The sequence below is a fragment of the Gopherus flavomarginatus genome, chromosome 3 (genome assembly GCF_025201925.1).
Source record: "Gopherus flavomarginatus isolate rGopFla2 chromosome 3, rGopFla2.mat.asm, whole genome shotgun sequence".
NCBI lineage: Eukaryota > Metazoa > Chordata > Testudines > Testudinidae > Gopherus > Gopherus flavomarginatus.
Genome location: NC_066619.1, coordinates 146,428,338 through 146,442,856, shown reverse-complemented (window position 1 = coordinate 146,442,856; position 14,519 = coordinate 146,428,338). Strand labels below are relative to the sequence as shown.

Below are 14,519 nucleotides of genomic sequence, written 5' to 3'. Positions count from 1 at the left end.
GTGTTTTCCACATTAGACTGGCATTAGAGCAAATGAGGTACATGGAGTCTCTCTCTGTTCACCCATTTTAAGACAGAAAGAAATCCACCTGGTTCTGGGGAGGGCAGGTTACTTGGTGGGTTAGGGAGGAGGGGCTGTAACATCTGAGAAGGTCATTCTCCGTCTACGATAAACATGCTTGTTCCAGAACAGGCTAAGGGACAGCTTGCAGGTGGGCTTGCTCAGGTGCACATTGGGGCAAGTGAGCGAAGACAATGTTCCCTGAAAGTCCTGTTCAAAGGCCAGACACAAGTCTGGACCTTGTGCCCCCTGGACAATGAAGGGATTCTCTTCAAAGGGGGCTAGCAGCGGTGGGTGCAGGGCCATGCTCTTACACTCCCTTCTCCACACATCACCTTCCAAAGAGTGGCAGCCCAAGAGGAACTGCAGCAGACCCCTTGTCATCCCCTTCCCAAATGCAGTGCAGAGCCAATGGGTTTGGGCTGCACTCTGGCCCAAAATGCGCATCTCCCACAGATATTTCAGAGCTCCTATGAACCCTAGTGAGCTCAGCGGCAAATTCCCGTCATTCCAGAGCCCTCCAAAGATAGTTTTTCTTTTAACGTTGCTATTTTCCACTTCAGCTAACTCTAGAACTTTGTGCACTGGGTGCAGCTAACACAGCAAAGGGTCAACTCTTGGGTTGACAGGCTTCATTATGGCAGCAGCAGCACCTTTCAAACAGGTCTGCAGCGGGGGAGTTTCCTACTGAATAAAGCAGGAGGTTATGGTCTTGCGCAGAGGTACAGGGGGCCAGCACAAGTCCTGTGCAGCACTTCAGTCCCACTGCAGCCCAAATGGGTAGACAGGCCTATGGACAGGGAGAATTTCTCTGGTATGTGAGGCATGAAGTAGCACTGGACAAAAAGAGGTCTGTGTCTGGGTGTTTTAGGGTGACCAGACGGCAAATGTGAAAAATCGGGACGGGGGGGAGGGTAATAGAAGCCTATACAAGAAAAAGACCCAAAAATCGGGACCGTCCCTATGAAATCAGGACATCCTGTCACCCTAAGATGTTTATGGCGCAGCAACCATGATAATATCACCACGAAAATGCAGCAATTGAGGTTTTTTCCCTATATCATTTCTGCTGAACAGCAGCATAAAAGCATCCCACTCAGGCAGCATCTTTAGGGGGTTAGTTTGTCTCACACAGCAGTGCAGTCAACGGTCTCTGACCCCACACCTGACAACACAACCTTAAGCACACAATATGCACCCAGAAATGGTATGCCTGGCACGTCTTCTTACACAACGGTGTCACTTTGAACCTTACACATTTATCGGAGATAGGAAAATGTAGCCACAAAAACAAATGTATGGCAGAATTGGGCATGCCTAGATTAAATATATATATAAAAGCAGCGATCCTTCCATTGTCCCAACATACAAGAACAAATTGTAATTTACAAGCTGCATATGGAAGAAGGAGCAATCAGAGTACCCTAAAAATAAGACTCAAAAAATACCCCAACACAAATAAAACCTCACCAGTTAATACACATCCCTGGAATTATCCTGAACACCAGATATTTTCACAGTTTGTAACAATAGACTCCAAAGTATTAAATTTTGATATGGTCTTACAGCTTCCCAGGCTTCCTTCTGTCTACATTAAAGAGATCTCTTAGGAGACAAGAATGAGAAGGTCTTAACCAGACTAATTTCATATTTAGCACACGGCTGAATTCTGGCTGCTGTGTGCACTTACAAAGTCTCCAGAATGATCCTCAAACTGGAGAGCAGAAAATTCCACACTGAATCTGCTTCCCCACCCCACTCATGGAGACACTGCTGTGCGAATGGTACGGGATAGGGCCAGAAAGGGCAGCAGGTATTGAGCTTTGTAGATTTTGGTACCCGAAGGGACCATTAGATCATCTACTCTGACCTTCTGTGTAACTCATATTTTAGTGGGTGCACCCTTCCCCCTACATTAGGCTAAACGCATGCTCACAAATTACTTCTATTACCCTCCTCCTAGCAGAAACACCATGAACTGCACTGGGGCCAGGCTCTGGCGGGATGGCTGCTGACTTGGCCACCAGCAGGGGTTGTACCAGAGCTCATACCACTTCAACCAAAAAGCCAGGTGCTGTAGCTGTAACAGACTCATAAGCCCCTTGCGGAGTCACTGACACCAGCTATGCTTTCCACTCAGTTTGCATAGGAGTAAATGACTTGCCAAAGAGCAGATCTGTGGGAAAAATCAGGCCCCCTGATTTTTTGCATCTTCTGTGTCTGTTCATTTGTGGGGCAACTTGGCTTCTAGTATTCTTCTCGCATTTTCATTCAGCAAAACTAGCAAGCGAGCTCTCAGGCTACACTGGCATTCTGACTAAAACCAAAACTGCCAGGGGGGCATTTAATTGTTAATTGCTTTAACTATTAATATTGTTTAATTATAAAGATTTGCAAAACAACATTTACCATTTAACTTCCTGAGTAGAACCAACAGCTTCTTCCATAATAGCTTGGGTTTTTTTCCAGCCACAATTTTTTGACACCATTTAATTATAAATTAAAATTTCAAAATCAGTGGGGAAATTTGCTTAAACACTAAAGAGAGAGAGATCACTCTAGGGCATAAAGGTGTTAAAAGCGATGCCAGTAGACTTGATGCACTATGTATTTTTGTTGTTGTCTTTCCTTCCCCACTAAAAGTTTAACTCTAAAGCCTTAGCTTTGGGAAACTGCCACATGCAAAGAGTGGATGTGGAGTTCTCGCCAAGATTTTCAAAAATAGGAGCCTAAAGCCTACACCTAAGTCAATGGCTTGGATTGTCCAGGGTACTCCCAATGACCTGACACTAAGGCCAGAATTTCAGAAGAGCTCAGCTCCCCTTAAGGCCCCCAAATGGAGTTGCCAGATTTTCAAAAATGCTGACCCCCTCCCTCACCTCTCAACAGCAGGTTCTTCTAGGCAGTCAGCAATTTAGAAATCAGGCCAATTATTTTAGGCGCTTAACTTTGGGTTCCTATTGTTAAAAACATGGCCTTCAGGGCTGGTGCAAGGATGTTTCACGCCCTAGGTGAAACTTCCACCTAGCGCCCTCTCCCCGCTGCACCCCCCCACACACAGCAGCTCCACCCTCCATCCTGAGGCGCCCCCCTTGCGGCAGCTCCCCACCCCCAACCCTCCGCCTTGAGGGCCCCCCCCCAGCTCACCCCTGCTCCGCGCACGAGCACCCTGAGCACGCTGTCGCTGCTTCACTTGTCCCGCCTCCCAGGCTTGTGGCGCCAATCAGCTTAGGTGCCGCAAGCCTCGTAGGCGGGAGAAGTGAAGCGGCGATGGCGTGCTCGGGGAGGAGGCGGGTCAAGGGTGAGCTGGGGTGGGGAGTTCCCCTGCGTGCCGCCCCCCCACCTTACTTGCTGCAGGCGGCCCTCCCAGCGGCTCCCTCCGCCTAAATGCTGGCAGCGACTGGGGTGGCCGAAGATCTGGCAGCCACGATCGCTGCCGAAGAAAATGGCGCCCTATGCCAGCGCCCTAGGTGACCGCCTAGGTCACCTAAATGGTTGCACTGGCCCTGATTGCCCTATAAGCCCTGTCCACATAGTGAGATGGATCACTTTTCCTTAATCTGTGATAAAGAATAGATTATAATTACTTGCTGAAGAGAATACAAAATAGGATGGCTACCGTGGCACGTTAATATGTGTGCTAATAGCATCAGTGATGATAATTTAGTGAGATCCCATCCTCTGTAGCTGTGGTTAAGGTAGGTTACACTGTACAATGTATCTCTGAGATATCTAGTCACACAGAGTGGAATTCAACCCCTAGGCACAGGCCCAGTACAATGTGTGACTAAGTGGTTCTTACCCTGGGTGCTGGTCCTGAGCACAGGGCAGAAGCTCAGCTATAATGCACTGCACAGACTGTCTAATGGAAATCTCCAAAGTGACCTCACATGCATCAAGCAGTTTAGTTCATAAACAGCTTTTTTACCTAAGGCCAAATAATGGTTCTTTATTGCAGGCCTATTTTGCAATCATAGAATCATAGAGTACCAGGGTTGGAAGGGACATCAAGAGGTATCTAGTCCTCAAAGCAGGACCAATTCCCAACTAAATCATCCCAGCCAGGGCTTTGTCAAGCCTGACCTTAAAAACCTCTAATGAAGGAGAGTCCACCACCTCCCTAGGTAACCCATTCCAGTGCTTCACCACCCTCCTAGTGAAAAAGCTTTTCCTAATATCCAACCTAAACCTCCCGCACTGCAACTTGAGACCATTACTCCTTGTTCTGTCATCAGGTACCACTGTGAACAGTCTAGATCCATCCTCTTTGGAACAACCTTTCAGGTAGTTGAAAGCAGCTATCAAATCCCCCCTCACTCTTCTCTTCTACAGACTAAACAATCCCAGTTCCCTCAGCCTCTCCTCATAAATCATGTGCTCCAGCCCCCTAATCATTTTTGTTGCCCTCCGCTGGACTCTTTCCCATTTTTTCACATCCTTCTTGTAGTGTGGGGGCCCAAAACTGGACACAGTACTCCAGATGAGGCCTCACCAATGTCGAATAGAGGGGAATGATCACATCCCTTGATCTGCTAGCAATGCCCCTACTTATACAGCCTAAAATGCCATTAGCCTTCTTGGCAACAAGGGCACACCGTTGACTCATATCCAGCTTCTCGTCCACTGTAACCCCTAGGTCCTTTTCTGCAGAACTGATGCCTAGCCATTCGGTCCCTAGTTTGTATCAGTGTATGGGATTTTTCCGTCCTAAGTGCAGGACTCTGCACTTGTCCTTGTTGAACCTCATCAGGTTTCTTTTCGCCCAGTCCTCTAATTTGTCTAGGTCCCTCTGTATCCTATCCCTACCCTCCAGCGTATCTGCCACTCCTCCAAGTTTAGTGTCATCAGCAAAACTGCTGAGAGTGCAGTCCACGCCATCCTCCAGATCATTAATTAAACAAATAATGTAGCCTGGGCTTTGCAAAGAGGTGTAAAGGAGTTTGGTGCCAAAATCTACTGAGTTTCAATGGGTTTTGGCCTCCTCACTGCCTTAGGTCCCCTTGGCCTAGAAAAAACAATTTCACATAGATTATATAGGCAAAAAACCTAAGCACCCCACCAACTCCCTCCACCTCTCTCTTACCATGCACTGCTGGTGCTAACAGCATTGTGAAGAACAGCAGCTGTGATGACCACATGACTGTGGAATATAACTAGAAGGTACCGCGGCAACGAGTGTTTCCAAATAAAATGAAGTAAGCGTCCTCCTGTTCCCTCGTCCAGAGCTCCTCCGTAGGTCTTCAATTCACATCCACAGGGGAAGGAAAAAAAGCCAACCAAAAATAATAATCATAAAAATTAAAAAAAAAAACAAAAAACACAACCAATATCCAGAATTGAAACCTACAAACAAAAGAGAAAGAGCGAGGTCAGTAACAAAACCAGGTGATTAGTGCATGGCAATCAAGACAGCAGGTTTAAGCACAAACTGGATCCCTTAACACAGCGGTTCTCAATCTGTGTCCCACAGACTATGCCTGAAGGGTCTGCAAAAGACAGATTGAAAACTGACTGAACAGAATTCAACTATATACACAGACAATAGATTTCCAAAGGAGTCCGCTCCTCCATTCAAGATATTTTAGGGGTCCGCAAACGAAAAAGGTTAAGAACCACTCCTCCCACCAGCCTTTCTTAGCTGTTTGGTAGGAACACACAATGTACCCCTGTGCAGAGGGCCAGCACTCGAGTCTGTGCATCACTTATGTCCCACTTACTCTTTCAAAGAAGGGCTTCAATGGCTTTATGTGCTGGCCAGACCTCATGGAAGCCTTCTGCACAGCGGTGAATTTTAACCCCAGTAACCCACCTTCCCGCTGCAATGTCTGACATACAGACCCAAAGCACAGGCACCAATACATTCAGGAGAACGTGAACTTGTGGTTGTATGTGCACATCAAGTGACTGCACATGTGAGAGTCCAGTGAGGCACTTGGACTCGACCATGTCTTTAAGCACAGCCCTGAGCAAGGGGTGGAGCATAAACTGCCCTGTCCCAAGATTAGCCCCAGAAGGCGCTGTGACTCAGACACGTCTCTGAGGCACCAGCCCTCTCTGCTTCCCCCTTTACTCTAGGTGGGTGGGAACTTCCTGCTATCCCACAGCAGCAGCAAATCACAACACACCCAATGCCAGCTCAGCTTTGCAAAGCAGGGAACAGGGAGTATGGAGCCCTCAGCGAGGAGTAAGGGGAGTTCTTCCTCCCCCTTGCTCTCCTGTGCTGACACAGAGTCCCAGCCACAGGTACGTCAGCCGGAGCAGCCCCATGCATGGTCACAGATGTACCCTGGCACATGCACCACAGGCCTCCTTCTTTTTTGTGGGGGATGGGTGGGTTTGTCTATTTCTCCTTGTGACCCCACCAAAGGGACAGCCCTTCACAAGAAAGATTCTGACTAGCCACCATTTTCTGTCCTCATAGAGGTGGATTGAAGGATATAGTGAACCAAACCTTGAAGAAAACAACTATAGAGTTAAATCATGCCATCAATTTTAAGCTTAAATTCCCTGTTGACTGCAGTGGTGATTTCTGCTTAAAACCAATTTTTAAAATATGATCAATTGTAAAATATATGACAGCCTTGTTTTGAAGTCCCAAGACTTTGTAGCCTTCACAGCACTGGCCTAATTAAAAATCTCTCCAAAATCTGTAATCAGCATAGGCTATTCTTATATGAGCAAAGCCTGCTGTTTTTGCCAACTTTGGTTCTTACGCAAAACCCAGTGTGAGCCAAAAAGCATATGAAAAAGCTTGTTGCATGCCACTGCTATCTGGGTATATTTCTGAAGCTTGGACATAACAGTGTTTCCTTTGTTTTGCCCTTCAGTCCCTGCTAAATCAAACCCTGCATTGTTCTGATTTATACTCTGTATAACCAAGTATCATTGCTTCCAACAAAAAATATTTGCTTGTATCACAGTTTAGTCTGAGCTATTTTTTCCCCCTGCTGTCATTTGCTCACTCACCTGAATGGAGGCACTTGTTTTTCAAAGCTTTTACCCAGCTTTGCAGCTGGGATGACTGGAAGCCCAAGCTTAGTGGGTAGTCAAGTGACTTGCTTACGGTCACACTGCTAGTGATGATCTCTGCTCAGATCAGATCTCAGCATCATGCAAGTTTTCAGAGCTTTGTTCGGGTTTGTAGGGTAAAAATGAAATTGTTACGGGTCAAGCCTTTTGATGGTGGGGTGGGGGGTTTAGAGGAGCACACTCAAAAGAAGCATTACAAGAAATAGAAAGAGGCTCGCAAAATAAAACAAATCCCATTTACTGGGTTCTCTGGAGGTAATATTTGGCCAAAGACAATGAGAGAGAGCAGCTATGAATTGTCCAACACAGAACTTTCAATTTATCGATAGCAAGCAAGGGATACACCTCCAATGCAAGCAAATTAAAAGTTACATTTGCCCTACAGGGGTCTGGATTTGAACCACCAAGCAAAAGCATGCTGCATTAATTTACAAGAAGGTTCTACTGAATGCTGACCTTTCTGGCTGCAGTGATGCCACCATCAGCATCACATCCTGATCTGCTGTCAAGCATCACGCTAAAGTGATTTACACACTAGCAGCTACAAAAGCACAACTCTTCAGAACAGAACTGACTGAAAAGCGGAGAGCCAAAGAAAACTAAGGCATTAGGAACTAAAAATGTACTGTGCGATACTTGTTCAAGATGACCGTTCTTTAAAAGGCATTATGGATACACTGATGGATACAACACCTAACGAGTCCATTCTTCAGTGCTTTATGTCAACCAGCACACCAAGGAGTCCTTGTGTTACTTTAATGAAATTAGTCTAAGGGAGGAAAAAGAAATAAGGAAATTGACAAGATCTAGTCAATGGCTAGATGTGCTGACTTCAAAGCGGAATTACAGCAGCACAAATAAAATGTGTTCAAACGGCATTGAGTCACTGGATGTGCCAACGCCTTGAACCATGTGTGATGATTTACAGTGGTGCAAAGTGGGTGTAAAATATCAGCACTCTGATTTGGAACTGTTACATAACCAAAAAGGTGTTCACAGTGCACAAGGGTAAAAGACCACACAAAGTGCAAGAATCAGCCCCATTATCAATCACTAAAATTATAAAAAAAAAGTTAATTTAATATCCAATTTAACACAGATGAGATTTGATCCCTGTTAAGTATGCATGGATATAATTTAATAGCTATGGAAGAAACATACTGAAATTAAGCACAAGAGCAAACAGCTTTGGAAGGACCCAATAATAACTTGATTTGGTAGTTTTTTCTTTAGATCTTCAGTAGCACTAAAGCTAGTCAGCCAGACAGCCAGCAAGACACTACTTGCCTAATAGTTTTAAACAAACAAAGCATCACAGCTTTGTATTCTTTAATAGAAAAACAGTGCTGCATTTCTTATCTCTGTCTTTTGTAAAAGTTGCTTACTTAGTGGAAAATAAGCTGAATGCTTTACAGAGATATTGATTAAATTCACTGTTTGCAAGAGAAAATGCCTGCAAGTAATTAACCCTTTGATGCTAGTGATTATGGGAAAATCTAGCCCCATGATGAATGCAGGTCTCCATTTTCAACATATGTCGTTTAACAAGAAGCTACTTCAGGAAATGTTTTCATAATTTCACGCAGTGTGCGGGAGAGATAGGAGGGGTAACGCAGCAAAATGGAAAAAATATACTTTCTGAAAAAAAATGCCTAAATTACCAACACTATTAATATAAAGTAAAAAGAAACATTCAAGTTTTAAAAAAAAAAATTACCTGTCTTACTAACACAACTTTAGATTGTTAAAAACAGAAAGAATTGTAAACACTTGGTTTTCTTTTCTCTCTCTCCGCATGTTTTCTGCATTTCTTTCAGCTCCAACAATGAAAAGAGAGTGTCTCCCCTCCTCTGCCCCTCACCAACCAGTTTCAAGTCATTCTCATGTTCACACTTCCGTATGCTAACACCACACTGCAATGTAAATACTGCAGGGTCATAGTTCTTTCTTTAAAACTCTTTCCACTGGAATTTTTAAATAACCATGCAAACATTTCTGAGGTATTGTAAAGGCAGATTTGTCTGAAAACTTAGATTTGGTGCTGAGATTGACCTGACATTGTCCCTCTCGAAGATTCACTCCAAACCACACAAGCAAGAAAATTCAGATTTTTCACAAAAATAGTCTCAATTTTTCCAACAGAAACATTTCCATCTGCTCAGCTAGACAGTTCCCCTTTTCTACTGTGGATCCCAATTCTGCTCCCTTGGGCCTGTAAACACAAAAGTTGCCTGCTTAACCCTTTCATTATTCATTCACTAACGCTCAAGAGAGTTTGGACTGCTCCAAACCCCAGTCTCTACACTGCAAGAACAAGGTTTAAAACAGCTGTGGGCTTCGCAACACAGCACATGAGTGCACCCCAAGCAGAGTGTGACTACAGTGCACTCACTTGCTGCACAGGAAGATCCCACATGAACACCCCTACAGCACACTAAACTCCTGTAGCACGCTTTTGATGTCCTTTCATTTCAACAGCAGAACATCAAAGTGCACTGCAATAGACTCATAGACTCATAGACTTTAAGGTCAGAAGGGACCATGATGATGATCTAGTCTGATCTCCTGCACAATGCAGGCCACAGAATCTCACCCACCCACTCCTCTATCAAACCTATGTCTGAGCCATTGAAGTCCTCAAATTTTGGTTTGAAGACCTCAAGCTGCAGAGAATCCTCCAGCAAGTGACCCATGCCCCATGCTGCAGAGGAAGGTGAAAAACCTCCAGGGCCTCTGCCAATCTGCCCTGGAGGAAAAGGCCTTCCCGACCCCAAATATGGCGATCAGTTAAACCCCGAGCATGTGGGCAAGACTCACCAGCCAGCACCCAGGAAAGAATTCTCTGTAGTAACTCAGATCCCACCCCATCTAACATCTCATCACAGACCACTGGGCATACTTACCTGCTGATAATCAAAGATCAATTGCCAAATTAATTGCCAAAATTAGGCTATCCCATCATACCATCCCCTCCAAAAACTTATCAAGCTTAGTCTTAAAGCCAGATATTTCTTCTGCTCCCATTACTCCCCTTGGAAGGCTGTTCCAGAACTTCATTACTCTAATGGTTAGAAACCTTCGTCTAATTTCAAGTCTAAACTTCCTAGTGTCCAGTTTATATCCATTTGTTCTTGTGTCCACATTGGTACTAAGCTTAAATAATTCCTCTCCCTCCCTAATATTAATCCCTCTGATATATTTATAAAGAGCAATCATATCCGCCCTCAACCTTCTTTTGGTTAGGCTAAACAAGCCAAGCTCTTTGAGTCTCTTTTCATAAGACAGGTTTTCCATTCCTCGGATCATCCTAGTAGCCCGTCTCTGAACCTGTTCCAATTTGAATTCATCCTCCTTAAACATGGGACACCAGAACTGCACACAGTATTCCAGATGAGGTCTCACCAGTGCCTTGTATAATGGTACTAACCACCTCCTTATCTTTGCTGGAAATATCTTGACTGATGCATCCTAAAACTGCACTAGCTTTTTTAACGGCAATATCACATTGACAGCTCATAGTCATCCTGTGATCAAAAAATACTCCAAGGTCCTTCTCCTCCTCTGTTACTTACAACTGATGCGTCCCCAATTTATAACTAAAATTCTTGTTATTAATCCCTAAATGCATGACCTTGCACTTTTCACTATTAAATTTCATCCGATACTTCTACTGCCCTGGAGAAGTGTCCACATGGAACGTTACTGCATGATAAGCTAGGGTGCTGTACATTCACACCCTGGCTTACGGCGCATTAGTACCCCATGAAGACATGCCCTAATTGTCCACTGCACGTTCACAGCTACATCCCTAAATGGGAGGCAGCAAATAGCCCAGGTCTTACTCCAGTGAAGCAGAACAGTCGTTCCGAAAGTTTGGGTGCCACTCACTTGCTATACAGTATGTTATTTAACTATACTAAATCCACCCCATTACTCCTCCTCTACGTATTATGCGGCTTCTCTTGATAAATATTTTCAAAGATGTCCAGTAAGCAAAAACAGTGGCAACCTCTCATAAATACCAGTTTATCAGAGTTTCTCAAATATCACAACAATGCTATCTACATTCCCCTGCAATGAACAGCCCGAACAGCTTGGGACTGTTGTTGAATCGAATATAGTCCCATGCACCACCTGTTTAACCTATAATTTAAAATGGCAACGAATCCTTTGGAAGTAGTAATAGCTTTACAGCAAAACAACGTGCAAGGTCACTGTCAAATGTTAACAGAGTTAATTCATTTCAGATTTAGCAAGCCCTTGACAAGCAAACACAAATGCAGACCAGCCAAGTCTACTGTTTTTTTTCCCTGTAGGCTACATATAGTTTTTTGGCCCCTTTTTAAGGTCAAAGGGAAATTTAAGTAATCTATGGTTTATTTATTCCCTGAATCCAGGTTCACGACTCAGAGCAGGGAAATTTCATATGAAATTAGAGAGTGAGCTGTGTGCATGAGAAACTGTTTTGGCTCCAAGTGCACATCTACACTGCTGAGCTGGGAAGTGTAGTTCCCAGCTCACATTGACACACACACACTAGCTGTACTCCAGAAGCACACTGGGCTGGCTGCCCCAGGACGTAAGCGGAAGGTTGGGTGGGACTGTACTGGGGTGACTGGCCTCAGCTGCCACACATGCTACTGTGGCTGCACTGCTATTTTTAGGTGTCAGGGTGAGTAGAGGTAACACCTGTGTCTACCCGAGCCAGGGATCACACCTCAAGCTGTTGTGTAGACTTACCCCAATTGAGTGAGAGACATTTTGCATTTCTCTGAGTTCTCTCAGGTTAGACTGGAGTCTGGATTTGGTTACAGAGCTCATCATAAGAAATTATCACAATATATTTCTTTCTTTTGTTTTTAAATAGATATTTCTCTTATTCTCTCTCTCTCTCTCTTTTTTTTTTTTTTTTTTTAAAGTTCACATTTCCCTGATTTCCCCTTTCATCAGTCTCAGGATGAAATATGCCATGAGACCTTCCTAGAGTGCAATTTTTCAAGTTGCTTTCTGATATCAGAAAGGAAACACTTGTAGATTTGTAGGAGGTGTTGCCAGGAGGAGGGGAGCACAAGGTGGGAATGATTTTGACTTTCCCATGCATGATCTTAAGATATTATACTCAGTTTTTATAGAAATACTGGTATGAAATACATTATCAATGGCTGGACAGTCTCCATTTCCTTTTGATATTTTCGAGGTCCAACTGATAACTAAACTAGATATGGTACTACCAGCTACCTTTCCATCGACATCTTCTTGCAACTTTACTTCAATTTTCTGGAGGGGGCTAGCTTGAGAATGTTGTAAGGGATGAAATTATTTATATTACATTACTGCATTTGGATACGCTGGAGTTGCAAAAATTAAGTAGAGGGTGTCCGAGTTGTCAGGAAATAAATTCAAAGTAATTGAGCAAATCAGACACTGTCAACCAATTAAAGTTCAGGGAAATATACAATTGGGGGAAAGGGTACAGTTCTGCATCAGAAGTTTCACAGCACCCCAGGCCTCTAGCTATCTGAGATCATCCCATTTCAGCATAACATGGAATAGTTCCCACAGTCATGTTCTAAACTAGGTTATATTTGGGTTTACAGATACTCTCTCTTTGGAGACTTATCACTGATTCTAAAATACTACAAAACTTCTAGGATCTATCCAGTTGTAGTTTTTCTACTTTATAAACAGGAATTGCCACAGTCCTCTAGCATTACACCAGTGTTGCCAAATCTTATGATTGTATTGAAAGTTTCATTATATTGGGTATTTTCCTGGAATCATGAGAATCTCAACTGTCTTTTTTTTTAAAGGAAGTTTCTAGCCTTCATGCTTACAGGGAAAAGCCAGAAAATGTGACCCAAATGTAGCCAATAGGGGCTCGAGAAACAGAAACCAAATGTATGTTTGCAAGCTTATGCTCAAATAAATTTTTTAGTCTCTAAGGTGCCACAAGTACTCCTGTTCTTTTTGCGGATGCAGACTAACATGGCTGCTACTCTGAAACCTGTCATTTATAAATTTTGTGACTCTTAGGGCTATCAATTAATCACAGTTAACTCAAGTGATTAACTCATAACAAATTAACTCAATTAAAAAAATTAATTTTGATTAATCACAGTTTTAATTGCACTGATATACAATAATAGAATACAATTTTAATTTATAAATATTTTGGATGTTTTTCTACATTTTCAAATATATTGATTTCAATTGCAACACAGAATACAGTGTACAGTGATCACTTTATATTATGTTTTGTTATAAATATTTGCACTGTAAAAATGATAAACAAAAGAAATAGTATTTTTCAATTCACCTCATACAAGTACTGTAGTGCAATCTCTTTATCATGAAAGTACAACTTACAAATGTAGATTTTTTTTTTTTTTTACAGAACTACACTCAAAACCAAAACAATGTAAAACTTTAGAGCCTACAAGTCCACTCAGTCCTACGTCTTGTTCAGCCAATTGCTAAGACAAAAAAGTTTGTTTCCTTTTATGGGAGATAATGCTGCCCACTATTTGTTTGCAATGTCACCTGAAAGTGAGAAGCGATGTTTGCATGGCACTGCTGTAGCTGGTGTTGCAAGGAATTTATGTGGCAGATATGCTAATCATTTGCATGCCTCCTCATGCTTTGACCTGTAGATTGCACTTTTGTTTATCTTTTTTTTACAGTGCAAATATGCATAATAAAAAGTAATAATATAAAGTGAGCACTTTACACTGTAGAGTAGAAAAACATTCAAAAATATTTATAAAAAATTTAAATTGGTATTCTGTTATTCTTTAACAGTTAATCATGATTATTTTTTTAAATTGTTTGAAAGCCCTATTCGTAAGCCAATCTCATGATTCCTTTGGGCCCGGCTCATAATATTTAAACACTTGGGGTTGGCAATGCTGCTTATTCACACATACATGCAAAGCATCCCTTACAATTATTTTGTGAAAAACTAAATGTACTGGTGTGGGTTGATGCACACATGTGCATGTCTACAGAGATATAAGCTCAGAAAGCGCAATTCTAACTTTCTCTGGCTGGCATTGTCAATCTCTCTCACACAGGTCCAGTTTGTCCTCCCTAAGCTCAAGTGTTTTGTCAGCTATCACTGTGATATCATAGATTCTGCATTAGGTCTCACTTTCAATTCAAAAATAAAGAGAGAGACTCTGTTGGAGTAAGTATGGAAAGGAAAAGTATGGGGAACAAATGGAAGACCAAGTGGCTGCCTCTAAGTTTGATAGTTAGGAAAATGTCTTCAGCTAAGTGCCTCTAGGCTTACTGATTAAATGAAATGGTTTTAATTTGTTTAAATCATTCCGTAGCATCATTTCCTCCACCTTGATCTCCTTTTCCTTCTTGCCTTCCCTCTCGGCCCTGTGTCCCTCAACCTCTCCCTCATTACAAAGGCGCTTCTTAACCTA

At 42.9% G+C, this 14,519-nt stretch overlaps 1 protein-coding gene across 24 annotated transcripts in view; it reads right to left on the bottom strand.

The window, feature by feature from the left end:
* The window catches only part of ADGRL3 (adhesion G protein-coupled receptor L3), an 814,176-nt gene that overhangs the window by 507,907 nt on the left and 291,750 nt on the right, over nucleotides 1–14,519 (bottom strand). For all 24 annotated transcript variants that reach the window (XM_050948174.1, XM_050948180.1, XM_050948199.1 and 21 more), the window contains exon 3: nucleotides 5,144–5,403. In XM_050948174.1, coding sequence (XP_050804131.1) covers nucleotides 5,144–5,198 — 55 coding nt within the window. In that variant the 5' untranslated portion in view covers nucleotides 5,199–5,403. The remainder of the gene's footprint in view (nucleotides 1–5,143; nucleotides 5,404–14,519) is intronic.